The 27,068-nt window shown below is 44.3% G+C and overlaps 1 protein-coding gene across 2 annotated transcripts in view; it reads right to left on the bottom strand.

Moving 5' to 3' along the window:
- The window catches only part of LOC119966423 (voltage-dependent L-type calcium channel subunit beta-2-like), a 461,782-nt gene extending 446,000 nt beyond the window's left edge, over positions 1-15,782 (bottom strand). The window contains exons 1-2 of one of the 2 annotated variants that reach the window (XM_038798048.1): positions 15,346-15,782; positions 12,960-13,052 (exon numbers count right to left, since the gene is read on the bottom strand). In XM_038798048.1, coding sequence (XP_038653976.1) covers positions 12,960-13,052; positions 15,346-15,414 — 162 coding nt within the window. In that variant the 5' untranslated portion in view covers positions 15,415-15,782. The remainder of the gene's footprint in view (positions 1-12,959; positions 13,053-15,345) is intronic. The other variant, XM_038798052.1, reaches the window with a different exon arrangement.
- Between the last annotated feature and the right edge of the window lie 11,286 nt (positions 15,783-27,068).

The following is a 27,068-nucleotide window of genomic DNA, read 5'->3' as shown; positions in this document are numbered from 1 at the left end:
GGCAATGGGCTGAGTTTGAAAAACAATCCAAGAGTGACGGCAGAGGTTTATGAATTCATTGGCTGGTAAATAACTGCTCATTTGCATGATCTATTCGAAGTTGCTTTCTGATTGAAGGTAAAAGGCAAAAACAGAAATCTTCTACAGATCAGATAGACTAAAAGCAAGCTGGAAATTTTTTTTCAACAAATTAAATAAAATAGGGTTTCAGGGTCAGGCGACGTGTTGTTCCTGCAAAATGTGGGAGCTGGTGGACCCCATTATGGTTCCAAGTGACCATGTCTGTTGTAAGTGTTGGTTTCTTGATGAACTCTGGCTCAGAGTTGATAAGCTGGAGTCTGAGCTTCAGATGCTGCGACACATCAGTGAGGGGGAGAGTTACCTGGATGCTGTGTTACAAGAGGCAGTCACATCCATTACATTAACTACCTTGAATTTGCCCAGTAGTCAGGCACAGGAGCATGTGACTATGAGTGAGGTAGGTGGAGGGATCCAGGAGGTGTGGTTTCAGGAACCTCAGCCCTTGTCTTTGTCCAACAAGTTCAAGATTCTTGCTCCCTGTGTAGGGAGGGTAAGCAAACTGACCGCAGCACTGTGGTGCATGGAGCCATTCAAGTGGAGGGAGAAAAAAGAAATGTCATCATAATCTGGGATCGTATGGTTAGGGGCATAGACACTGTTCTCTGCGACCAAGATCGAGGGCGGGATTCTCCCAGCACTGCGCCAGGCCAGAGAATCCCCGCACCCTCACCACGCTGCCCCGACGCCAGCATGCGATTCTCTGGCTCGGATGGGCCGAGCGGCCGTTCTAAATAGGCAGAGTCCCACCAGCACCGTCCACACCTGGTCGCAGCTGACGTGAACTCTGCACGCAGGGTCGGGGGGGCTGCCTGTGCGGTGGGGGGTGAGGGGCTCCGACCCCAGGGGGTGCATCTGATGGGGCCTGGCCCAAAAGATCAGGGCCCACCGATCGGCGGGCTGGCCTCTCGCTCCCCAGATCTATTTTCTTACGCGCCAGCCCGTGAACTCCCATGCCATATTGCGTTGGGGCCGGCACGTTGAAGGAGGCCACCGCGCATGCGCGGGTTGGCACCGGCGTCACTGCGCATGCGCGGATCCGGTGGCGTACAATTCGCGCCGGGATGGTAGGCTGGAGCGGCATGAACCGCTCCAGCACTGTACTGGCCCCCAGTAGGGGCCAGAACTCCCATCGACCCGTTAACACAGTCGTGAAATGCGACGGCGTTTCCTACGGTGTGGACAGTCTGCCGCCGAATGGGAGAATCCTGACCTGAGAGTCCCAAAGGTGGTTGTACCTACCTTGTGCTCAGGTTCTGGATATCTCATCTGGTTCTGCAGAGTAACGGGGAGAGGGAGGGTAAAAATCCAGTTCTCATGGTCCACGTGGGAACAAACAACATTGTTAGAATAAAGATAGAGGTTCTGATGGAGGGACAAGAGCTGCTAGGGGCAAAATTTAAAAGCAGAACCAAAAAGGTAAGAATTTCCAGATTACTACATGAGGCACGAGCTAATTCGCACAGTGTCAATAAGATTAAATATGTAAATATGGGGCTCAAAGGTATGTATGGGAGAAATAGGTTTGAATACATGGGATATTGATACCAGTACTGGGAAAACAGGGAGCTGTTCGGATGGAATGGTCTTCACCTGAATCAAGCTGCTACCAGAGTCCTGGCGAATCTCTGGTCAGTCGGATTGGCAATGCTAAATTTCTCCTCTGTGTCCAAAGGTTAGGTGGGGTCCCAAGGAGGAGTAAATATGCTAAGGGGAGGATGAGGCAACCATGGTTGACAAGGGAAGTCAGGGACAGCATTAAAGCAAAAGAAAAAGTAGACAATGTGGGGAGGACTAGTGGAAAGTCAGAGGATTTAAAATCATGCAGAGGACAACTAACAAAACAACAAGGGGAGGAGAAGGCAAGTTTAAGCTAGCTAATAATATAAAAGAAGATTGCAAAAGATTTCCTCGATCTATAAAAGGTCAGAGAGGGGCAATAATGTACGTTAGATAAGTGAGGCTGTAGAAATAGTAATGGGGAGCAAAGAAATGGCAGCGGAACTGAATAGTTATTTTCCATCAATCTTCACGGTGGAGCACACCAGTGGGATATCAGGGGTGGGAATCTCTGCAGCCCCGCACCAAAATCGCGTTTGACGTAGGGGCGGTGAATCGATTTTTACACGGAAATCCCCGGAGAATAGATCCCATGCCGATTACGCAGCATGGTTGGGGGCTATTTACAGAGGCCTCACTCCCCAGCGATTCTCCGGGCAAAACTGGATGAGTACCCGACGACGTGGTTCTAACCACGTATTGGCCATCGGGAACATCGGGTGGCGGTTGAGGATTCAGTCCGCGGCCACCCTGGTGGGGGCAGGAGGATCGATCACCCGGGGGGGGGGGGGCTTTATGGGCAGCCAGGGCTGCATTCTGCCGGCTCAGATCTGAGGGCGCGCGCCATCTCGGGGGGGCCTACAGTCTCGATGTCGGTCCGCAGTCCAAGTCCATCATCACACGTGGCGCAGCCGCTGTCGTGCGCATGCGCGGACTCCCGACTGGAAGTGCGGGGACCTGTATCAGCAGCCAGAGCTGTGAGATGCACTCCGGGGCCCTGCCAGCCCCCTGGAGGTATGAGCATCGCTCTTGACGTTTTTAAAAAAGGTTTTTACGCTGGCGTGGGGACATAGATCAATTTTTGGAGAATCCAGCTCCATTCTTGGAGAACCCAACCCCAGAACATCAAGCGAGTCAGGGGGCAGAAGTGAGTGTCTCTTCTGTCTTGGCTCTTGGTCCGTCCCTCAGCATCGAGGATAACTTGCTTCCACTCCAGGGAGGTGGGTTCTGTGGTGGCTGAAAATCCCCATCCTGGATCTGCAGAGTCTGCCACAGGTTTGACAAATGGTGTTTGATGAAGTGGGTAGGTAGGATGTTCTCGATTCTGTGTTCTCCTTCCAGTTAGCCTCCGTGTGTTCCAGCCTACGATGCTGAAGATGATTGGCAATACATTTTCTTCAGTTTGTGCATTCTAAGGCAAGCGATTCCCATGTGTCGATGGGGATGTTGTTCTTTTTAAAAATTATTGTCACGTGCACCAAGGTACAGTGAAAAGTATTTTTCTGCGAGCAGCTCAACTGATCATTAAGTACATGAAAAGAAAAGGAAATAAAAGCAAATACGTGATAGGGCAACACAAGGTACACAATGTAATTAGATAACACCAGCATCGGATGAAGCATACAAGGGTGTAGTGTTAATCAGGTCAGTCCATAAGAGGGTCTTTTAGGAATCTGGTAACAGTAGGGAAGAAGCTGTTTTTGAGTCTGTTCGTGCGTGTTCTCAGACTTTTGTATCTGCTGCCCATTAGGAGAAGTTGGAAGAGTGAGTCAGCTGTGTGGGAAGGGTCTTTGATTATGCTGTCTGCTTTACCCAGGCAGTGGGAGGTGTAGATGGAGTTAATGGATGGGAGGCAGGTTCATGTGATGGACTGGGCTGTGTTCACGACTCTTTGAAGTTTCTTGCCGTCTTGGGCCGAGCAGTTGCCATACCAGGCTGTGATGCAGCCAGATAGGATACTTTCTATGGTGCATCTGTAAAAGTTGGTAAGAGTTAATGTGGACATGCCGAATTTCCTTAGTTCCCTGAGGAAGTATAGGCGCTGTTGTGCTTTCTTGGTGGTAGCGCGGCGTGGGTGGACGAGGACAGATTTTTGGAGCTGTGTATCCCTCGGAATTTTAAACTGCTAACCATCTCCACCTCGGCCCCGTTGATGCTGACAGGGGTGTGTACAGTACTTTGCTTTCTGAAGTCAATGACCAGCTTTTAGTTTTGCTGGCATTGAGGGAGAGATTGTTGTCGTTACACCACTCCACTAGGTTCTCTATCTCCCTCCTGTATTCTGACTCATCGTTATTCGAGATCTAGCCCACTATGGTATTTAGGGAGGCTTTCAGAGTGTCCTTGCAACCTTTCCTCTGCCATCCTAGAGATCGCTTTCCATTGCAGAGCTCTGAGTAGAACACTTGTTTTGGGACCAGTGCCTCGATACTGGGGATATTGGCCTGTGAAAGGACACTCACATTGGGAGGCCTACCCTGCCGATGGATTTGCAGGATTTTGTGGAGGCAACCTTTTGGCGATGTCTCTCCCAGGATTTGAGGTGTTTACTGTACATTGTCCATGTTTCTGATGCTTACTGGAGTGTGGCCGCTCTGTAGATCATGAGGTTGGTGCTGGATTTGAGGTCTTGGTCTTTGAACACTCTGTTCCTCAGACATTTGAAGACTGCACTGGCACATTAGAGTCAATGCTGGATTTCGCCGTCAGTGTCTGCTCACACCAAGAGGAAGCCCCCAAGGTATAGGAGATGATCCACCTTGTCCAAGGGCTCACAGTGGATCTTGATGGCCGTGGGCAGATTTGTGTGGCAGGAGCAGGCTGGTAGAGAACCTTTGTTTTCCGGATGTTTAGTCTGAGGCCCATTCTCTCATATGACTTGCTGAATGTATCAATGATGGTTTGTAGCTCGGCCACTGCATCCTGCAGCTTGATAACAGAGTTTGGGGTGGTCATGGTCGTGGCCTGGAGCTGTCGGAGGTTGAACAGTTTCCCAATTGTCCAGTAGGTTAGCTCCACTCCATTGGGGAGCTTCAGGGTGACGGGGTGGAGTGTTGCTGTGAGGAAGATGGAGAGGAGCGTTGGTGTATCGATGTAGCCCTGATTGACCCCAGTTTGCATGTGGGTCTGTGGTGGTTCTGTTGCTGAGGATCACGGCTTGCATGTGTCGTGAAGGAGGCAGAGAATGGTGACAAATTTCTGCAGGCAGCCGAATTTGAGGAGGATGTTTCACAATCCCTCATGGTTGACAGAGTCAAAGGCCTTCGCGGGATTGAAGAATGTCATGTACAGAGGTTGATGCTGTTCCCTGCACGTTTGCTGGATTTGTCGCACTCTGAAGATCATGTCCATTGAGCTTCTTGATGGGCTGAAGCCACACTGAGATTCAGAGAGGAGCTCTTCAGCCACCGGGAGGAGGCGGTTGAGGAGGATTCTCGTGATGCTCTTTCCTGTGGCGGGGAGTAAGGAAATCCCTCTGTAATTTCAGCTGTTGGACCTGCCTCCTTTCTTGAAGATGGTCACAATTAAGACATCTCTGAGATCACCCAGCATGCTCTCTTTCTTCCAGACAAGGATGATGAGGTTGTGGATTCCTGTCATGAGTGCCTCTCCGCTGCATTTCAGTACTTCTGCGGGAACTCCATCAGCACCAGAGGCCTTGTTGCTCTTCAGCTGTCAGATGGCTTTTTCGACCTCACGGCGAGCTGGGCTTGCATTGAGATGGTGGCGGGATGGTATCGAGAGCACTTGCGTCAAAGCCTGTGTTTTGGTTGAGGGGTACTCAAAGTGTTCTTTTCAGCTTGCTCCAGCGGGCATTGACTGCCTCTGTCTTTGATGAACGCCTCTCCAGTTTGGCACTCAGTGCGGTGGGTCCCTGGGTACTCGGGTTGTACATGGTTTTAAGTGCGCTGAAGAAGCCTCGCACATCATGGTTGTCAGCGAGTTGCTGAGTGTCCTGCACTCTTTCCACCCACCATCTGATCTTTAGATCACAAATTCTTTGTTGCACCTCAGCCTTCAATTGCCTGTAGGCTTGTTTCCTCTCACTCGGGTTTTGCTGGAGCTGCCAGTTCAAGACGCCTTGCCTTTGCAATCAAGGAGATCCTGGATCTCCAGATCATTCTCATCGAAGCAGTCTTGTTGTCTCCTGATGGAGAGCCTGAGGTGAGTATAGTGGCCATCACTGAGAAGGTGATGGGGAAACTGAAAGGTTTGAAGGTGGATAAATGAGTCAGACCGGATGGACTACACCCCATCTGAAGGAGAAAGCGGAGGAGATTGTGGAGGCATTAGTGGTGATCTTTCAGGAATCATTGGAGTCAGGGAGAGTCCCAGAAGACTGGAAAATTGCTAATGTAACACCACTGTTTAAGATGGGAGGGAGGCGGAAAATAAGAAATTATAGGCCAGTTAGCCTGACTTCAGTCATTGATAAGATTTTAGAGTCCATTATTAAGGGTGAGATTGTGAAGTACTTGGGAGTGCATGATAAAATAGGACTGAGTCAGCACGGCTTTGACAAGGGGAGGTCATGCCTGACAAATCTGTTAGAATTCCTTGAGGAGGCAATGAGGAAGTTAGACAAAGGAGAGCCATTGGACGTGATCCATTTGGATTTCCAGAAGGTCTTTAATAAGTTGCCGTACTGGAGGCTGCTGAATAAGATAAGTGCCCATGATGTTAGGTGCAAGATACTGGCATGGATAGAGAATTGGCTGATGAACAGAAGGCAGAGAATGGGGGTTAAAGAGTTTTTTCCAGGATGGCAGCCGGTGACTAGTGATGTTCTACAGGGGTCAGTGTTGCGACCACAACTATTTACAATATACAATAACAATCGGGAAGATGGAACTGAGGGCATTGCTGCTAACTTTGTAGAGGATACAAAATATGTAAAGGGACAGATAGTGTTCAGGGAGCAGGGAGACTGCAGAGGGATTTGGACAAGCTAGGAGAGTGGACAAAGAAATGGCAGATGGAATATATTGTGGAAAAGTGTGAGGTTCTGCACTTTGGCAGGAAGAATAGCGGCATGGACTATTTTCTAAATGGGGAAAGGCTTCGGAAATCTGAACACAAAGGGACTTAGAAGTCTCAGTTCAGGATTCTCTTCAGGTTACCGTGCAGGTTCAGTTGGCAGTTAGGAAAGCAAATGCAATGTTAATGTTCATTTTGAAAGGGCTAGAATACAAGTGTAGGGATAGACTGCTGAGGCTGTATAAGGCCCTGGTCAGGCTCCATTTGGTGCATTGTGAGCAGTTTTGTGCCCCGTACCTAAGGAAGGATGTGCTGGCCTTGGTGGGTGTCCAGAGGAGGTTCACAAGATTGATCCTGGGAGTGAAGGACTTGTCATATGAGGAGCAATTGAGGACTCTGAGTTTAGAAGAATGAGGGGTATCTCATTGAAACTTACAGAATACGAGAGTCTTAAATAGAATGCATGTGGAAAATATGTTTCTACTAGTAGGAGAGACTAGAACCCAAGAATGCAGCCTCAGACTGAAGGGATGAGCATTTAAAACTGAGATGAGGAGGAATTTCTTCAGCCAGAGGGTGGTGAATCGTGGAACTCATCGCCGCAGAAGGCTGTGGAGACCAAGTTACTGAGTGTCTTAAGGCAGAGATAGATAGTTTCATGATTAATAGAGGGATCAGGATTATGGGAAGAAAACAGGAAAATGGGGATGAGAAACTCATCAGCCATGATTGAATGGCGGAGCAGACTCAATGGGCCAAATGGCAAAATTCTGCTCTTATATCTTATAATCTTATGGTGTTAGTGAGTGGGCAAATGTTTGGCCAATAAAAAGGAAGAAAGATCTGCACTCAAATAGCACATTTCCCAATCACCAGACATCTCAAATGAATGAACTATTTATTATTTCGAGAGGCAGTCACCATTCTAATAGTAAAGTCACCATATCCCACATGACCATCGGCTGCTTTTTCCTTTGAGAGGGAGAGCTGATTTAATCTGAGGATCACCACACCTCAGTGAGGGGAAAGGTTGAGAAGGCCTCATGAATAACCTCCAGCGGTATGGGAATTTAATCTGTGCTTTGTCTTGCTCTGCATTGCAAACCATCTGTCCAGCCAACTGAGCTAAACCAGCCCCCTACCATATATAATGTAGAAAACCTAGCATACAATTTGCACACAACACGCTTGGACAAACAGCAATGTGATAATAACCTAATAATCTGTTGTGTCATGTTGAGTGACGGATAAACATTGACCAGGACACCAGGGATAACTCCCTTTCTCTTCTTGGAAATAGCGCATGGGATCTCCTACAGTCACTCAATCAGGCAGATCAAACCTTGGTTTAACATCTCACCTTGGGGATGCTACCTCTTCATTGCAACACTCACACAGTAGTGCACTGGAGTGCCAACCATGATTTTTGTCCTCAGGCTCTGAGTTGAGTTGAGTTGAACCTAGAAACCCTCGGATTCAAAGGCAAGAGTACTGGCAGATAAGCGACAGCTGACGCGTGGTTGGAATATAATACGGGGAAATGTGTGGTTTTCCACTTTGACTGGAAGACTACAAAAACAAAATATTATTTCAATTCAGAGACTGTAGAATGCAGCAATACTGGGGGATCTGAGTATTTGAATCAAAAAATATTTGTATGCAGATAGAACAAGTACATAGGAAGGCGTGAGTAATGTTGTCCATTATTGCAAAGGGATAAAAGGAAAAAATTAGGGAAGTCTTGGCACAGTTGTACAGGCACAATGGCACAGTGGGTAGCACTGCTGTCTCACAATGTCAGGGACCCGAGTTCGAATCCGATCTTGGGCGACTTTCTATGTGGAGTTTGTACATTCTCCTTGTGTCTGCGTGGGTTTGCTCCGGGTGCTCCGGTTTCCTCCCAGAGTCCAAAGATGTGCAGGTTAGGCAGATTGGCCATTCTAAAATGCCCCTTTGTGTCTAAATATTAAGTGGGGACACGGGAATAGGGCGGGGGATTGGGCCTAGGTAGGGTGCTCTTTCGGAGGGTCGGTGGAGACTCAATGGGCCGAATGGCCTCCTTCTACACTGTAGTGATTCTATGACATTAGTGATACCACACCCGGAGTACTGTGTATACTTTTGGTCTCCTTATTTAAGAAGGGAAATACTTGCAATGCAAGACATTCAGAGATGATTCACTAGGTTGATTAATGGGATGAAGGGTGTGGCCGGGATTCTCCAATCCGAGTTTGCCCTGCCAGCAATGCCAGAGAGAACGGGGAATTTGGCATTCAGCCAAAACGCCATACACTGTAGTTGGACTGAAGAATCCCATCGGCGTGAACAGACATTGAATTCCGACCTTTATCTTATGAGGTAAATCTGAGTAGATAGAGCCTAGTCACACTGGCGTTTAGAAGAATGAGAGGTGACCTTATTGAAACATTTAAGATTCTGAGGGGGCTTGAGCAATCTAGAACTAGGGGCATAGTTTCACAATAAAGTGGTCTTCCTTTTAAAAAGAGAGATGATGAGAAAATACTCTTTCAGAGGATTGTTAATCTTTGGAATTCTCTACTCCAAGAGCAATGAAGGTTCAGATGGATATTCAAGATTGAGTTTTACAGACTTTTGATCTACAAGGGAGTCAAGGTTTTACAGACCGGAAGGAGTCCACACCGAGTCGTTAAAAGGAAACAAAGTTTTATTCCGATAAACTATTATATACACTACCCGGAAGATCCCTGCCGGATCTCCTTCCGTCATTACCAAAACCGGCCGACTTTACACAAGAGCCAATGGCACATGATTTAGATTTCCTCGCCCCTTTAACGGGGGAGCTCATATTCGGTGTGGTTAACGGGGAGTCTAATTGTTGCCACTCTGTAAGTCCTGTGCTGGTTACGACACAAAGATTATTGGAGCAGGAAGGAGAGTGGAGTTGAGGCAATATTCAGATCAGCCATGATCTTGTTGAATGAGACAGCAGCTCGAAGGGCCAAATGGCCTGCTTCTGCTTCTGGTTCATATGCACTGTATGATTGGAATACACTGCAGGTCTCCCCTTTTCCTGCTATACTTCCATAATCAAATTGTGTCAGGAAAGTATCGGCCTTAGAAAAACAGTACAAATCATCTAGCAAATGCATAGAGATATTAAACATTATGCAATGTCAATCATTGATTATTTTGTCTACAAGTGGAAACAAAGGTAAAAAAAACCATAATCTCAACATAAATACTAAATACATAACAAAGGGGGAAATTTTAAGAAACATCTTTCATATACTGCCGTGGGTGTCATGGTTGTACAGTGGTTAGTACTGTTGCTTCACAGCGTCAGGGTCTCAGGTTCGATTTCAGGCTTGGGTCACTGTCTGTGCGGAGTCGGCATGTCCTCCCTGTGCCTGCGTGAGTTTCCTCTGGGTGCTCTCGTTTCCTCCCACAAGTCCCAAAAGACGTGCTTGTTAGGTGATTGGACATTCTGAAATCTCCCTCTGTGTACCCAAACAGGCGCCGGAATGTGGCGACTAGGAGCTTTTTCACAGTAACTTCATTTATGTGTTATGGTACGCCTACTTGTGACAATAAAGATTATTATTATTATATAGTGATTGGAATGTAGAAAGGTTTACCATAAGTGGTAAATATCTAAACTTCAAAATTGACAACTAATTGTGAAGCACATTGGGCCTACTGATAAGGTTTTGAACTTTCTGCAAGATTAAAACTTGTACAGTTAATGGATAATAAAAAAATACTTAATAAGGGAAGCAGGAAAATGGGATTAATTTGGGCAGGTAGCAGCAACATGGGATTGTAGAAGGCAGACTCTGAGAGGGGTCTTAATTCATTTTAAGGAAGAAAACCTGAATGGTTTCTTTTCAATATTTTAACAATGGCTTTAACGAGAGGTTTTGCCAAAATTGGATATGATTACATTCTGAACAGAAAAAGCTCTTGACTATAAAGCAGCTCATGTTCATTTTTGTTTATTTATTTGCTGCAATATTCTTATGAACGTGCCCACCAAAGCCACTCTTACAAAATTGTGTGCAACTTGTTCAGTGAACAATGATATTGTGCAATTTTTATAATTGTTGCATGCAGAGGAAATTAAGTAAATGTGTCCCTGTTGTCAGCACTTCAACACTGCTGGCAGCAAAATATTACCTGACAGTATGACTAAATTATTAGCATGATTTAATGCATTTTCACACTCAACCATACTGCCTGCTGTCTTTAGAAATTTCTGACTAAACGCAACTGGGGTGAAGTGCCTTGCTAGCTGGTTCAGGGTTATGGTTGACAACAATTTAAATCACAATTGAAATTAAATTTGAGAAGTTGCAGTTTTGAATAGTTAAAACATTGAAAGGATGATGTTTTCATTATTCTTCATTGAAGTTTTTTTTGCCAAATTTTAGTGTTCTTGTTCTCTGTCAGCTAGCAAACACCCTCATATGGTGTGATGACATGATCCAACAGAGGAAGTGTGCTTGTTTGAGTTGTGAATGGTATTTCACACCATTGCTTCAATTGGTGATGAGTTTATTTCATAAGCCAGGCGATGACAGACTTACTGGCCCCATTTTGCTTTCAAACAAATGTGTCAGGAAATTGGGAAAGTGGTGAGGAGCTTAGGACTGGACAACACAATGAAAATGTCTAAAAATTCATGTGCATAAATGGAAGAAACAATTGTCTGATTTGACAACACAGTTCTGAATCACACCAGCCTCTGATGATGGCGTCTTCCATTCAAATATGCACTTATTGTGAATCATCATCAAAAAACATTTAAAACACAAAACGTAAATGGCACTGATTTGATCAGCCAAGTTATGTGGGGGGCTCCTTCATTTGGGTAGACTGTGGCCACTGCTTAGTCCAACATTAATGCATTGAAGAAGATTAAATAGAAGATGAATTAATTTCTTCTTATCTTGGCCTCTGCCATGAATTCAGTCACACATCGGCAGATATATCTTTAGTCACCATTTCACACAATTGCCTGCCTGCCAAACCTGATATGTTGTGCAGTGCTGTTTGTCTGCTACTCACAACACAGTTTTTACTTCTCACTACCAGCGGGTATCCACTGTGCTGGCTCATTAGCTTGTCACCACCTCCCCAAGACTAAGTGACCACGGAAACCAGCCAAAAAGCTCCAGATTTTACATATATTTAAGTTTAAACGAATGCAATGTTTCATTTTTAAGGATATAAAGGAAGAAAATGCTTCACTCTTCCTTTTTCCCATGTTAATGTCACCTATGACATTACGTAACGGGGCAGCACGGTAGCCTTGTGGATAGCACAATCGCTTCACAGCTCCAGGGTCCCAGGTTCGATTCCGGCTTGGGTCACTGTCTCTGCGGAGTCTGTACATCCTCCCCGTGTGTGCGTGGGTTTACTCCAGGTGCTCCGGTTTCCTCCCACAGTCCAAAGATGTGCGGGTTAGGTGGATTGGCCATGATAAATTGCCCTTAGTGTCCAAAATTGCCCTTAGTGTTGGGTGGGGTTACTGGGTAATGGGGATAGGGTGGAGATGTTGCCCTTGGATAGGGGTAGGGTGCTCTTTACAAGAGCCGGTGCAGACTCGATGGGCCGAATGGCCTCCTTCTGCACTGTAAATTCTATGTAAAAATTCTATGACTGAAAGAACAGTACAATAAATAATTATTTTATAGCACATCCATAATTAAAGAATTTGCTCTGATGGGATTTGTAAGGGGTTCATATTATATAGCCACTACTCCCACAATGTACAGATTAAGAACACGACATTAGAAAGAACTTTGAATGATGTAAAACGACTTTCATATAAACATTGAAGCAGGTCTGTAGCCAATGGACTGAAGGATACTTATACTTAAATACAAACAGATGGATTTGGGATTTTCTTTAGTGTTCACTAACAGCAATAACATGAAACAAATACAAGACTCTGTAAGCATGCCTTCTGATTCCAGTGCTGATTGAAGGGTTCAAGCTCAAATTGCCATCATATCTCAAGCCCTAGTGATTTCAGAATACAGTAGACCAGGAAAGGTTATTTCTGCAAATCAAGGTATTGAGTAATATTCAGTCTTTTCTATTGATTTTAATCACAGAAAATATGAATTAGGTAGTTTGAAAAGAGCAAACAGTGATCATGGCACCTACAAGTAGATTATTTAACTGTATTATTATTAGAACACTGTATGGATGTGAATGATGAAATCTCCACAGGCAGATCAGTTATGTGCAAGGAGCACAGCCATAAGCCTTAAACATATACTGGCATGGTTTGATTATTGATATTGTATTATTTGTCCAAAAGCACAGAAAGAAGTTATAATATTTAACCTGCACCTTACCTGTCTCACATAGCTGTTCGAGGTGGTATCTGATGAGGTACTACCGTCAGATCCTTTAAATCTGTTTTTCCTTATTGCACCTCTTCCTGAAAACTTGAAGAGAGAATAATACAAGATCATCTTCAGGAAGTCAACCTCAATACTCAGCCCAAAAATTAAAATTAAAAACAATAGGATTCAATGTGCCGGATGACCCCTTTCTATGCTGTATGACCCCTGGAATGAAGAGCTTGTCGTATGAGGAACAATTAAGGACTCTGGGTCTGTACTCGCTAGAGTTTAGAAGGATGAGGAGGGATCTTATTGAAATTTACTAGGATACTGCGAGGCCTGGATAGAGTGGATGTGCAGACGATGTTTCCACTTGTAGGAAAAACTAGAAGCAGAGGGCACAATCTCAGACTAAAGGGGCGATCCTTTAAAACAGAAAGGAGGAGGAATTTCTTCAGCCAGAGGGTGGTGAATCTGTGGAACTCTGCCACAGAGTGCTGTGGAGGCCAAATCACTGAGTGTCTTTAAGACAGAGATAGATAGGTTCTTGATTAATAAGGGGATCAGGGGTTGTGGGGAGAAGGCAGGAGAATAGAAATGAGAAAAATATCAGCCATGATTGAATGGCTGGACAGACTCGATGAGCCTCGTGGCCTAATTCTGCTCCTATGTCTTATGGTCATATGGTCTTATAACTCTGACTCCAAGAAACAAAACAAAAGACCATCTTTCCTAGAATTGGCTGCGCACTCTTAACATTTAAACCTGCAGAGATACCCTTATTATTAGTCTAATATGACAACATTAAAACTCAAAAAACACCAAAATCAGCAATCATTTAATAACATGAAATTAAGCAATTCATGCAAAATTCTGTTTGTTTAATAAAGAAATCAGAAATACATCTTTGAGAAAATGTTCCAATGATAAATTCTCACTCAATTCGACCTGAATCTAAAATCAAGGGGCATGATATAATATTAATTTGACAAATGATCCACTTGGTGCTGGATGCTCATGTAGCTTGCCTTACTGAGAATTAGCCATTTTGCAAAATTAATTGGCTAACCCAAAGAAGGTGTAAAACGTATTAATAATAATAATCTTTATTATTGTCACAAGTAGGCTTACATTAACACTGCAATGAAGATACTGTGAAAATCCCCTATTCGTTTAAACAGGTATATGATTGTAACTTTATAAAAAAAAATAAAACACTCCATGCACAAACATGTTTTTAAATGTTTGGTTTTAAATCACTCATTCATCTGTTGAAGTCTCAAAATGACCCCCCCCCCCCCCCCCCCCGCGGTTGCTTTTTGGGCATCAGCAGTCTCAGTCTCAATCGTTTAATGCATTGCTTTACAATTTGGGTCCGGATACACGGTCAGCTACTCTTATGAAACGTGGTGGGCGATGGAAGGCAGCTTCCTTCATCGTGAAATTAAGTCGAAGGGCTGCTACCTTCATGAAAACGCCCCTGATAAACTTCTCTTTCACCTGGGGGGGGGGGGGGGGGGGTCAGCCACAAGCCATTCTTTGTTCAAAAGGACGCAACGTGAACAATATTGTATCACACTTTTACCAACAAATGCTGCTTAAACACTTTGCTCAGGATATCAGTGCGCTCTTTATGAAACAACATGCACCCCAGCGCTAATATGCGTTATTGTTGTAAGACACTAGATATTAAAAACAATACTTTCTCTGCTGCCTTATAAATGAAATATTTAACATGATGACACCGCCGTCCAAATATTTTATATTGAAAAACTCGTATTTTTTTCGCAAGCGTTTTAACTAATTATAATCCATTTGAAAAGCTAATTGAAATCAGCTTTCTCACTGAGCTGAAACTCAGATATGGAATTGGAAGAATTTAAAGTGGATTATAGCCAACGTGTACAATTAGATATGTTGGTGCAAAGTTGAAATACATAATATTAAAAGTCATGATATCCTAGTGCAGACCAGGTAACCGGCAGTCAAAACATATCTAACTTTCTGCTGCGGTGCTGCCCAAGTTCGCTTCAGTTTACCTTCTCATTCAATCTGAATGCCCTTGAGTCGCAACAGTCGCTGACAGCTAGCTGATTTTTATTATCTAATAGTCGCAACTTCAAAGAGACTCCAGGCTCTGCTTGAACTAGCCAGGTGCAGTTAGTCCACCTTACGAAGGAAGTACGGAGATAATAACATCGGCAGGGGAGAGCTTTCAACAAACTATCCTTTTATTAAGCAAATCTCACAAGATGGTAGATAAATGTGTATCTACATACATTAAGGTATGTGAACAAACGTACATATAAATGTATACACACACACACAAATATATAGACACAGACACAATCACTGCAATACATTGCTTTCATTTACATGACAAACTCCCAGTTACCTGCATGTTTGGATTTTCCAGGATTCCCATGCGAATCTCCTGCGTTTTGGACATGTTGCTGTGAACCATCTATCTGACAGACTGGGTCCTTTCTCACTGAGGGGGGCACTGGCTGTGGGCGCAGCTACCCTTCCGGGGAGACAAAGCGGACATTTCTCTTCCCCCACAGCTCTGTTTATGCAGCCAGAGCTGGCATCGCCCCCGAGCGAATTGACAATAAAATAAAGGCGCCCTGACACTCACTGCTCCTTCCACGGTGGGGAGAGGAGGTGGGGCGAGTACTCCGTGTGTCGCCTGCTTCCTGTCAAGTTCTGAACCAGTCGCTGGAACAAGAACCCCCGCCACCCCTGACTTCTTTTTGCTTTGGTTTACGAGCTGGACAGATAGCACCCAGTCCCGGTGCCTTGGTTACAGTAGAGCTGGATTGGTGGCAGACGCCAGCGAGAAACGGCTCTGGATTACAGGGGAGGCGGGGAGAGGGGCGTCGCCCCGGCTCATTCCTCTCTCCTTCAATACGTCTGCCCGCTGCTCTTATATACACGATCAAAATTCTATCGGATTTGCATTATTATCTAAAATACTTCACTGACCATACTAACATACTTCACTGGCACCTAAACAATGTATGCACCTTACTCCATTCATCACAGTGATAATCCATGCCATGTTATTGTGATCTGTACTGAGGCAGGGAAGGTGAGTGTGTTCACATATTTTGTGGGCTCCTTTTCAGTGAACCCAACCCCCCGCCCCCCTCCCTCAACCATATATTCTCAAGGGTCCTTCTCATCGCAGGTTCATGCTGGAGGCTCTGAACCTCTTCATTACCAATGTCCTCATGAGCATTTCCAGCCTGTCACCACTGGAGCTCAGCGATATAGCCAGCTAACACATGTGGAGGAAGAGTCATTCTCAATTGCACTCCCCTGAAGGGAATCTTTCCACAAACAGATGTTCCCCATGCAAGAGTTGCTGGGGTCCTCCTCCTCAGCCTGCTCCCGAGTTTGGCTAAGGTTGGCATCAACAGGTCCAGGCAGCGGCCGGTCAAGAGGGTCTCTAGCCCGTTACTGCGGCCACTATCAGAGCCAGGTGGCCCTGGAGAAGGAGCACATCTTGTCCACCATCACAGTTAAGGCTTTCCATCACCTGTGAGCACCACAGAGGCAGGAGTTCATCATCACCCACAGGAGCTGGCATTTAAGCTGCCTTTTGATGTTTGCTTCAGTGCCCCACTGGGTGCTATCATCCCACCTCTCATTATTCATTTATTGAGTTTTCTCCCAAAGATTATATAAGAGTTGTGGAATCTGTTTCCCAGAAATATAAGGTGGGAATGTTAAATGGAAAGAGTGAGTGGATTGAAAGTTGGCAATTAGTGCTGCCTCCAAACCGTCAACTTTTACATTTGCCTACAGTGCGATTAGCCATGAGTGAGAACCGCCCCCCCCCCCCGCCCCCCCACCCCCTCCCCCACCCCCCACCCCCTCAGGATGCCTCATAATAGCACTGTTTAGTTAGGTAACTAGTGCACCCATCTGGCAGCCAAATGCTGAACACAGTCAGCCCCTACCACTCCCAACATAATCCAGTCCTGTTTAGCTTTGCTATCAGATACCCATTGCTCAGCTATATTCACCACAATAGAGAAGATCACTTAACAGGTAGCAGGGAAATATAAGCAAGTGAGGCAACTGACTCCAAAAGTAAACAGAAATATAACAATCTAACATTATGTAATTTACCTACTCTTCCTTTTCCTGCTACTCCTATGTGGTATAATACCTACGGCTTTCCAAGCTGTTCAGATCCCTGTTCTGAAGGCTGACTTCCTCTGGGTTCTGGAGCTTTGGCAATCCTGCCAAAAACTGCTCCTCCTGCCACCTGCACAGGGCCAGAGTCAGTCTTTGGCCAGGAGGTTGTAAGTGAAGCACTGACTGAAGGAGGGTGGGGAAGGGGTGTGCTGTGGTTGAGAAGTGAAAGCACTTTGATCAGAGCCCCCACTTCCACATCATCTTTCTCCACCACTTCCCTGCTAGCAGTGACCAGGAGGGCATTTTGCAACACATACGTGAAATTTTACAGGCCTCAGGCTTTAACCAATCCTATTGGTGGCATTCTGAATGTGAAGACCATTGGTGAGGGCCAGCATGCGCTCTTTGAACTGCTGCTCCATACAAAACAAAAGGGAAACTTGCATTTGTGTTATGAATTTCACAACTGCAAGATGTCCCAAAGCACTTTATAGCCAATGCAGCATTTTGCAAGTGGATTGTTATATATGGGCGGCATGGTAGCACAGTGATTAGCACTGTTATTTCACAGCGACGGGGGTCCCAGGATCGATTCCCGGTTTGGGTCACTGTACGGAGTCTGCACAGTCTCCCCGTGTCTGCTGGATTTCCTCCGGGTGCTCCAGTTTCCTCCCACAAGTCCCAAAAGAAGTGCTTGTTAGGTGAATTGGACATTCTGAATTCTCCCTCTGTGTACCTGAACAGGTGCCCGAACATGGCGACTAGGGGCTTTTCACAGTAACTTCATTGCAGTGTTAATGTAAGCCTACTTGTGACAATAATAAAGATTATTATTAATACGTTTCTATAAGAATGTTCCCGATGGTGGGGAGCCCAGAACGAGGGGTCATAGTTTGAGGATAAGAGGTAAACATTTTAGGACTGAGGTGAGGAGAAATTTCTGCACCCAGAGCGTGGTGAATCTATGGAATTCACTACCACAAAAAGTAGCTGAGGCAAAAACATTGTGTAATTTCAAGAAGGAATTAGATATAGCTCTTGGGGCTAAAGGGATTAAAGGCTTGGGGACAAGACGGGATCAGGGTATTGAACTTGATGATCAGCCATGATCATAATGAATGGCGGAGCAGGCTTGAAGAGTTAATTGCCTCCTCCTGTTTCTATTTTCTATGTATGTAATGTAGGAATCCAGTAGCCAATTTGAGCACAGTAAACGTCCACAAGTAGCAATGTGATAATGACCAGATAATCTGTTGATGTGATATTGATTGAGGGGTAATATTGGCCAGGTCACTGGGAATAACTGCCCTATTCTTCTTGGAAATGTGCCATGTGATCTCTGGCATCCATCTGAGAGCAGGTAAAGTTTCAATTGAATATCTCATCTGAAAGATGACACCTCTGACAGTGCAGCATTCTTCAACTTAACTTTTATGTTCAGTTGCTGGAGTGAGGCTGGAACCCACAATCCTCTGACTCAGAGGACACAGTGCTACCAATTGAACCGCAGCTGCCAAAACCTGTGATACCACGGTGTTCAAATTAAGATAAATTCTTCCAATCTCTCTCCAAGCACGCACAATGCTGCTGGAAAGGCTGACAGAACCTCACGCATTTTTGTGTTGCTGCTCCATTATTATCCGTTTCCTCGACAACTCCCAAGCTCAGCGTCTGCGACTAGCTCAACAGAGTTTGGAGCATCCAGCTCCCTTCAGCATGGCTCTCCGCTACTGTCTGTGTCTCCATCATCAGCTCCTCTGCTCTCTTGTGATGAGTGAGTCACCGAGAGGAAACCCAAATACCTATCTTACTTATCCCGCTATATCTGCATCTATATGTCTGAGCTGGTGATGGGTGAGCCCTGTGTGAGTCATTGTAACATGCACCCTCAGAGCGAGTGACCTCCTCCGAGGAGTGCCCACATTCCTCCTGATGGACCTGTGGGAGATTGAAGATGTGTATCAGAACTGCCATGGTTCAAAGGTCTGAAGTGAACATGAACTAGATCGTTATTTTTGTTGTTTGATGACATAATGAGTGAGTGTTGTATGCCAAATAACTGTGTGACATTTGTTTTTGTTATTACATAGCTGAAAGTCTCCTATCTCTCTATCTCTGATGGTCAGGCACATCAAGAACTATATTTATCTCCAGTACATCCTCCTCTGCAGCAGTCAGCGAGAGAGGACTGGAGGCCACCTCAGCTCTCTGCCTCTCCCTGGTGTTCTGTGCTATCTTCTGCATGGAGAGGACAAGTGATTGAGATTATTGCAATGCGCTCAATGGAGGAATGGACAACAGTGATGAGGGTGACTATGAGGGACAGGTACGATATTGTGTTTGTTGTTCACTTAAAGTGCTCAGCTACTTACAAAACTATTTTGCTGATTAAACCTGAGGTTTTCGGATTACATTCTATTTTACGTTTGACATGAACAATGTGCTAATGGTTATGACTGATTTCTTGAGCTGATCGTTGAGAAAAATAATGACGTTCAATAGTGAGCAGGTTTGAGCATACAAACAGAACCAATATGAGTTTTACAGTCTCAAGCAAGATGTAGTCTTCTATTTTGTGGATTAAAAAATAAAAGTCCCAGTGAAAACACCGGGCTGCACGGTAGCACAGAGGTTAGCACTGTTGCTTCACACCGGCAGGGTCCCTTGTTCGATTCCCGGCTTGGGTCACTGCCTATGCAGAGTCTGCACGTTCGTCCTGTGTCTGCGTGGGTTTCCTCCGGGTGCTCCGGTTTTCTCCCACGAGTCTCGAAAGACGTGCTGTTAGGTGAATTGGACATTCTGAATTCTCCCTCAGTGTACCCGAACAGATGCAGGAATGTGGCAACTAGGGGCTTTTCACAGAAACTTCATTGCAGTGTTCATGCAAGCCTCCTTGTGACAATAAAGATTTTTAAAAAAAGAATGAGTTCATGATATGACAAGTGAGTCATTAGGGGTTGCATCACCCAGTAACCATGGTTTCCTGCAATTTGCTTGGTAGTTTTCAGGAGATCAGGGTTTTATCCTAAATTGGCCTCTGAATGTTTTCTATATTTCTTGCATCTCCTGGGAGATTTTGGGACTGCATGTACATGCATGTGTATGAGTGGGTATTGAAGATATGTGTGGAAATGGCATTGATGCTGTATGGAGATTACACCAAGCTAGAATATTTGATATACTCGTTGGTCCTCTCCCATCCTATCTTTTCATATGTTCAGTGAACATAATTTTGCAGATAAATAGAAGCTACAATAGATGTAGCAATGGTCATCTTTGGCTGTTTGCAACCAAGCTGGTAGTACATTCGCATAAAAGCATAGAAAATAGGAGCAGGAATAGACCATTCGGCCCTTTGAGCCTGCTGCATCATTCAATATGATCATGGCTGATTCTCTACCTCAATGCCATACTCCCGTGCTCTCCCCATACCCATTGACACCCTTAGAGTCTAGAAATCTATTTATTTCCTTCTTAAATATATTCACCGATTTGGCCTCAACAGCCTTATTTAGTAGAGAATTCCATTGGTTCACCATGCTCTGAGTGAAGAAATCTTTCCTCTTCTTAGTCCCAAATCACCTACCCTGTATCCTGAGGCTGCGAACCCTAGTTCTAGACCTACAGACAGATGAAACAGCATGCCTGCATCCAGTCTTTCCAGCTCTGTCAGAATTTTATACATTTCAATTACATCCCTCTCATTCTAAATTCCAACAAATACAGTCCCGTTTGACCCAATCTCTCCTTGTGTGACAATCCTGCAATCCCAGGAATCAGTCCGGTGAATCTTTGCTACACTCCCAACAGGGCAAGTATATCATTTCTTAGATAAGGACACCTAAATTGCACACTCATCAAGGCCCTGTACAGGTGTAGAAAGCCTTCCTTGATCCTGTACTCAAGCCCTCTAGCAACGAAGGGCAACAAACCATTTGCATTCCTAACTGCCTTCTGTACCTGCATGCTTACTTTCAGTGATTAGTGCATGAGAACACCCAGCTCCTTTTATATGTCAACATTTCCCCATCTATCACCATTTAAATAACACTCTCCCATTGTGTTTCTCTGTCCGAAGTGGATAACTTCACACTGATCCACATTATACTGCATCTGTCACTATTTGCCCACTCGCTCAACTTGTCTAAATCACCTTGAAGCCGCTTAACATCCTCCTCACTTTTCACATTCCCACCAAGTTGCATGGCATCAGCAAACTTGGAAATATTACTTTTGATTCCCTCATCCAAATCATATATATCATGAATATCTGGGGCCCAAAAACTGATCCCAAAAAAAGACCCATTTATTCCTGTCTGCAAACCGATTCTCAATCAATGACAATATATTATCCTCAATTCCGTGTGCTTTAATTTTGCACACTAAACTTTATGTGGGACTTTATCAAAAGCTTTCTGAAAATCCAAGTACAGCACATCCACTGGTTCACCCTTATTTATTGTACTAATTACACCCTCAAAATACTCCAGTAGATTTGTCATACAGGATTTCCCTTTCATAAATCCATGTTGACTTGTCTCATCCCATCAATATTTTCAAAGTATCCTGTTGTCACATCTTTTATAACAGATTCTAGCATTTTCCCTACTACTGACATTAGGCTAACCGGTCTGTAATTCCCTGTTTGCTTCCTCCTTCCTTTTTTAAATAGCTGGGTTACATTTGCCACCTTCCAATCTGCCAGAATATATAGAATTTTGGAAGATGGCAATCAACGCATCCATTATTTCCATCGCCATCTCATTTAGTACCCTGGGATGTAGTACATTGAATTTTAAATGCAAATATTCATCAAATTTTCAACTACCTGCATAAGTGCATACAATGTTTGATTGGTGAGTCACCAACTCAGGGCCAATGTAGAAAAATGTGAGGGAATAGTCTGAATTGAAGTCTGAACATTGAAGGGGACTGTGTAAAGTCTTGATTATAAGTGTAGAGTATTGTATTTACCTAATTTAATGTTCAAGCACCAGATTGTTTTATAGAATAGTCCAAATTTTCTGATTTACCTCATCAATATTCTTCTCACCTTTGATTGTATCCTGTATCATAAAGCTTGGTTGGTTTCATGTTTCAAGACTTTCTGACCATTTATTCACAGAACTACTTTGTTTAAACGAGAGTTGTTTTTAATGTTGGTTCTTCAAAAGCTTTGTATATTCTCAGAAGTTGGCAAAAATAAATGGTTAGTAAAATAAACAAAGTTGTTATTGCCAGACAATAAATAATAAATGTCTTTCTAGTTTGGCCGAATATTTCAACAACATCTCACATCCATTTCCCAGAACTTTCAGCATTGGTGAGAAGTGTAACATGTGAAGTTTCATGGCAGCTGACTATTATACATTCCGCCTGAAAGGGGTAGAAGTCATACAAGTATAAAAATCAGACAAGATGCAAGCTGCAAAATTATCAAGGCAGAAATCCATTGATGAGAAACCAGTTGCTTCATCCCAGACTGCCTACAAATAACATTCAAGAACCACTACTGTATTATTTAAAGGGAGGCTGCTGTCACATCGGTGTCAACAATATAGGAAAAAAAGGTGATGAGGCCTGAAAGCAGAATTCCGGGAGTTGAGAAGAAAGTTGAGAAGTCGAAGGTAGGTAGTAGATCAAAGGTAGTGATCTCAGGATTAGTACTAATGCCACTTGCTAGTCAGAGTAGAAATAATAGGATGTATTGGATGAATACGTGGCTCAAGTGATGGTGTGAGCGGTGTTATGTTCTGTGTTGTGGCCATGGTAAAGATGCACACAGAACACCTAGTTCTTGACTCATTATGACAATTTATTAACAAAACGAACAGGTGGGATGATAACTAAAGAAACTATGATACAAACGGTAATGATAAGTGGATTCACCTGGAGCTACTACTAATGTGACTGTCCTCTAGTACGACTTACTACCGACTGCCCGATCGTTGGTGTCACATGGTAGAGCTCTGTCCCCACCTGCTGGTCGGAGGTTGAATATCCAACTATGTACATCACTATGCATATGCATATCATAGTATACAGTGAACGGTAGAACCCTCAAGGGTATTGAAAGTCAGAGAGATCTAGGTATACAGGTCCACAGGTCACTGAAAGGGGCAACACAGGTGGAGAAGGTAGTGAAGAAGGCATATGGCATGCTTGCCTTCATTGGCGGGGCATTGAGTATAAGAATTGGCAAGTCATGTTGCAGCTGTATCAAACCTTAGTTCGGCCACACTTGGAGTATAGTGTTCAATTCTGGTCGGCACGCTACTAGAAGGATGTGGAGGCTTTAGAGAGGGTGCAGAAGAGATTTACCAGGATGTTGCATGGTGTGGAGGGCATTAGGTATGAGGAGTGGTTGAATAAACTCGGTTTGTTCTCACTGGAACAAAGGAGGTTGAGGGGCGACCTGATAGAGGTCTACAAAATTATGAGGGGCATAGACAGAGTGGATAGTCAGAGGCTTTTCCCCAGGGTAGAGGGGTCAATTACTAGGGGGCTAGATTTAAGGTGCGAGGGGCAAGGTATAGAGTAGATGTACGAGGCAAGTTTTTTACACAGAGAGTAGTGGGTGCCTGGAATTCGCTGCCGGAGGAGGTGGTGGAAGCAGGGACGATAATGACATTTAAGGGGCATCTTGACAAATACATGAATAGGATGGGAAAAGGGGGATACGGACCCAGGAAGTGTAGAAGATTGTAGTTTAGTCAGGCAGCATGGTCGGCACGGGCTTGGAGGGCCGTAAGGCCTGTTCCTGTGCTGTACTTTTCTTTGTTCTTTGTTCTTTGTAATCAGCAGTACGCGTGTCGCCCAGGCCCAAGCCAAACCCAGACCCTAAAGCCTATCAGCCTTTAGATACAATGTAACAAAACTGCACCATCACCCCTAAGGTTAACCCGGTAAAGATAGAACTCTTAGTCAACAGCCATTCCTAGAAATGGAGCTGAATACGAGAGTTGTCGTTTCCATCGTTGCAGAATAGACCTTCCAGCATCTCAGGATGGGCATCTTGCCTCTAGGTCTGTGAGACACCAGGCCTAGGTTGGCCACATGTACAGGGTAACCTTTGAATATTATGGGAATCACTATGGCTCACTCTATGGGTGAGGGTTTCAGATTCATGGGGCATTGGGACCAGATCTTGGGGGGGGGGGGGGGGGGGGGGGGGGAGGGAGGGGGGGCCTGCACATCTGAACATGACCTGCTGATGGCCTTGGGGGGTATTTGCTAGAGTAGTTGGGGAGGGTTTAAATTAATATGGCAGGCGGAATCAAAAATTAGAGAAAAAGACAGGAAGGAGAATAATAAGATAGGCAGAGAAATCAAGGGCCTGTATCAGATAATAACACTGTAAAAAAATAGTAGGAACAGGACAAGGAACGTTAAAAGGACTAGCCTTAAGGTTTAATAACTGAATGCGCGGAACATTCAAAACAAAATATGAATTAATTAGTTGCGCAGATAGATGTAAAGGGGAATGATATAGTTGGGATTACGGAGACATGGCTCCAAGGTGACCAAGGATGGGAACTAATCATTGAGGGTTACTCAGTTTTCAGGAAGGACAGACAGAAAGGAAATGGTGCTGAAGTTGCATTGTTAATTAAAGAAGATATTAGTATAATATTGAAGAAAGATGTCAGTACAGATGATGTGGAATCTTTCTGAGTGGAGTTAAGGAACATCAAGGAGCAAAAAACATTCATTGGGGTGGTAGCTGCAGTGATAATGTTGGGAATAGCTTTAGACAGGAAATCAGAGATGCATGTGATGAAGGAACATCTGTGATTATGAGTGACTTTAATCTACATATAAATTGAGTGACTCAAATTAGTCACCGTACAATAGAGGAGGAATTTCTGGAGTGTACACAGGATTAGTTTCTGGACCAGTATGTTGAGGAACCAACAAGGGAACAGGCCATCTTGGACTGGGTGTTGTGCAATGAGAAAGGATTAGTTGGCAATCTGGTTGTGAGAGAACCCTTGGGAATGAGTGACCATAACATGACAGAATTATTTTTCAAGATGAATAGTGAGGTAGTGATTATGAGACCAGGGTCCTGAACCTCACTATGATGGTATGAGGCATGAGTTGGCTATGACGGACTGGGAAACATTTCTAAAAGGAAGGACAGCAGACAGGCAATGTCAGGCATTCAAGGAATGAATAGGTAAACTCTACAAGTTCTTTATTACTATTTGGCAAGAGATTAGAAAGGGAACTGTGGCCAAACCATGGCTTACAAGGGAAATTAGAAATAGTATAAGATTCAAAGAAGAGGCATACAAATTAGCTAGAAAACGCAATAGACCTGAGGATTGGGAACAGTTTAAAATTCAGCAAAGGCAGAACAAGGGAATGATTAAGAAGGGGAAAATACAATTTGAAAGTAAACTAGCGGAGAACATCAAAACTGACTGTAAATATTTTTATAGGTATATAAATGGAAAAAGATTGATAAAAACTAATGTAGACCCCTAACAATCAGAAATGGTGAATTCATAACTGCGAACAAAGAAATGGCTGAGGAACTAAATTTTTACTTTGCTTCTGTCTTCACAAAGGAAGACATGAATAATGTACCAGATGTTCTCAGAAACACAAGTTTTAGTGAGGAGCTGAAGGAAATTAGTATTAGTAAATAAATATTATTTAAGAAATTAATGGGATTGAAGGCGAACAAATCTCCAGGGACTGATAATGTTCATCCCAGTGTACTTAAGGAAGTGTCCCTAGAAATAATAGATCCACTGGTAGTCATTTTCTAAAATTCTTTGAACTCTGGAATGGTTCCTACAGATTTGGGTATAGCTGTTCAAAAAAGCAGGTAGAGAGAAAACAGGGAGCTATAGACCAGCGAGCCTTACATCGGTAGTAGGAAAGTTGCTGGAGCCCATTATCAAGGATTTCATAGCACAGCATTTGCAAAGCAGTGGTGTAATCAGACAAAGTCAGCATGGATTTACGAAAGGAAAATCCGCTTGACAAATCTACTAGAATTATTTGAAGATGTAACTAGTAGAGTTGACCAGGGAGAACTGGTGGATGTGGTTTATTTAGACTTTCGGAAGGTTTTTGACAAGATCTCAGTAGCCGAATAAAATGTAAAGTTAAAGCGCATGGGATTAGGGTGTGTCTTGAGATGGATAGAAAGCTCGTCAGCAGACAGGAAGGAAAAAGTTGGAATACATGGATCTTTTACTGATTGGCAGGTAGTGATCAGCAGGATAGAATCATAGAATCCCTACAGTGCAGAAGGAGGCTGTTTGGCTCATCAAGTCTGCACCGATCCATGGTGCAGGGTAGCATGGTGGTTAGCATAAATGCTTCACAGCTCCAGGGTCCCAGGTTCGATTCCCGGCTAGGTCACTGTCTGTGTGGAGTCTGCACGTCCTCCCCCTGTGTGCGTGGGTTTCCTCCGGGTGCTCCGGTTTCCTCCCACAGTCCAAAGATGTGCGGGTTAGGTGGATTGGCCATGCTAAATTGCCCGTAGTGTCCTAATAAAAGTAAGGTTAAGCAGGGGGGGGTTGTTGGGTTACGGGTATAGGGTGGATACGTGGGTTTGAGTAGGGTGATCATGGCTCGGCACAACATTGAGGGCCGAAGGGCCTGTTCTGTGCTGTACTGTTCTATGTTCTATGTTCTATGTCCGACCCTATCCCTGCAACCCCATAACATAACCTTTACAGCCCTGGACAAGAAGGGGGAGTGCAACAAAAGTTTACCAGGCTGATTCTCGGGATGACAAAACTGTGATATGAGGGGAGACGAACTTGGTTAGAATTATGTTCATTGGAGTTTAGAAGAGTGAGAGGGGATCTCATAGAAACATACAAAATTCTAACAGGATTAGACAGGGTGGATTCAGAAAGAATGTTCCTGATGGTGGGGGAGTCCAGAACTAGGGGTCATAGTTTGAGGATAAGGGGTAAAACTCTTAGGACTGAGGTGAGGAGAAATGTC

The sequence above is a fragment of the Scyliorhinus canicula genome, chromosome 5 (assembly GCF_902713615.1).
Source record: "Scyliorhinus canicula chromosome 5, sScyCan1.1, whole genome shotgun sequence".
Taxonomy (NCBI): Eukaryota; Metazoa; Chordata; class Chondrichthyes; order Carcharhiniformes; family Scyliorhinidae; genus Scyliorhinus; species Scyliorhinus canicula.
Note: the sequence above shows the minus strand (reverse complement) of the source record. Positions and strands in the feature narration are given on the sequence as shown.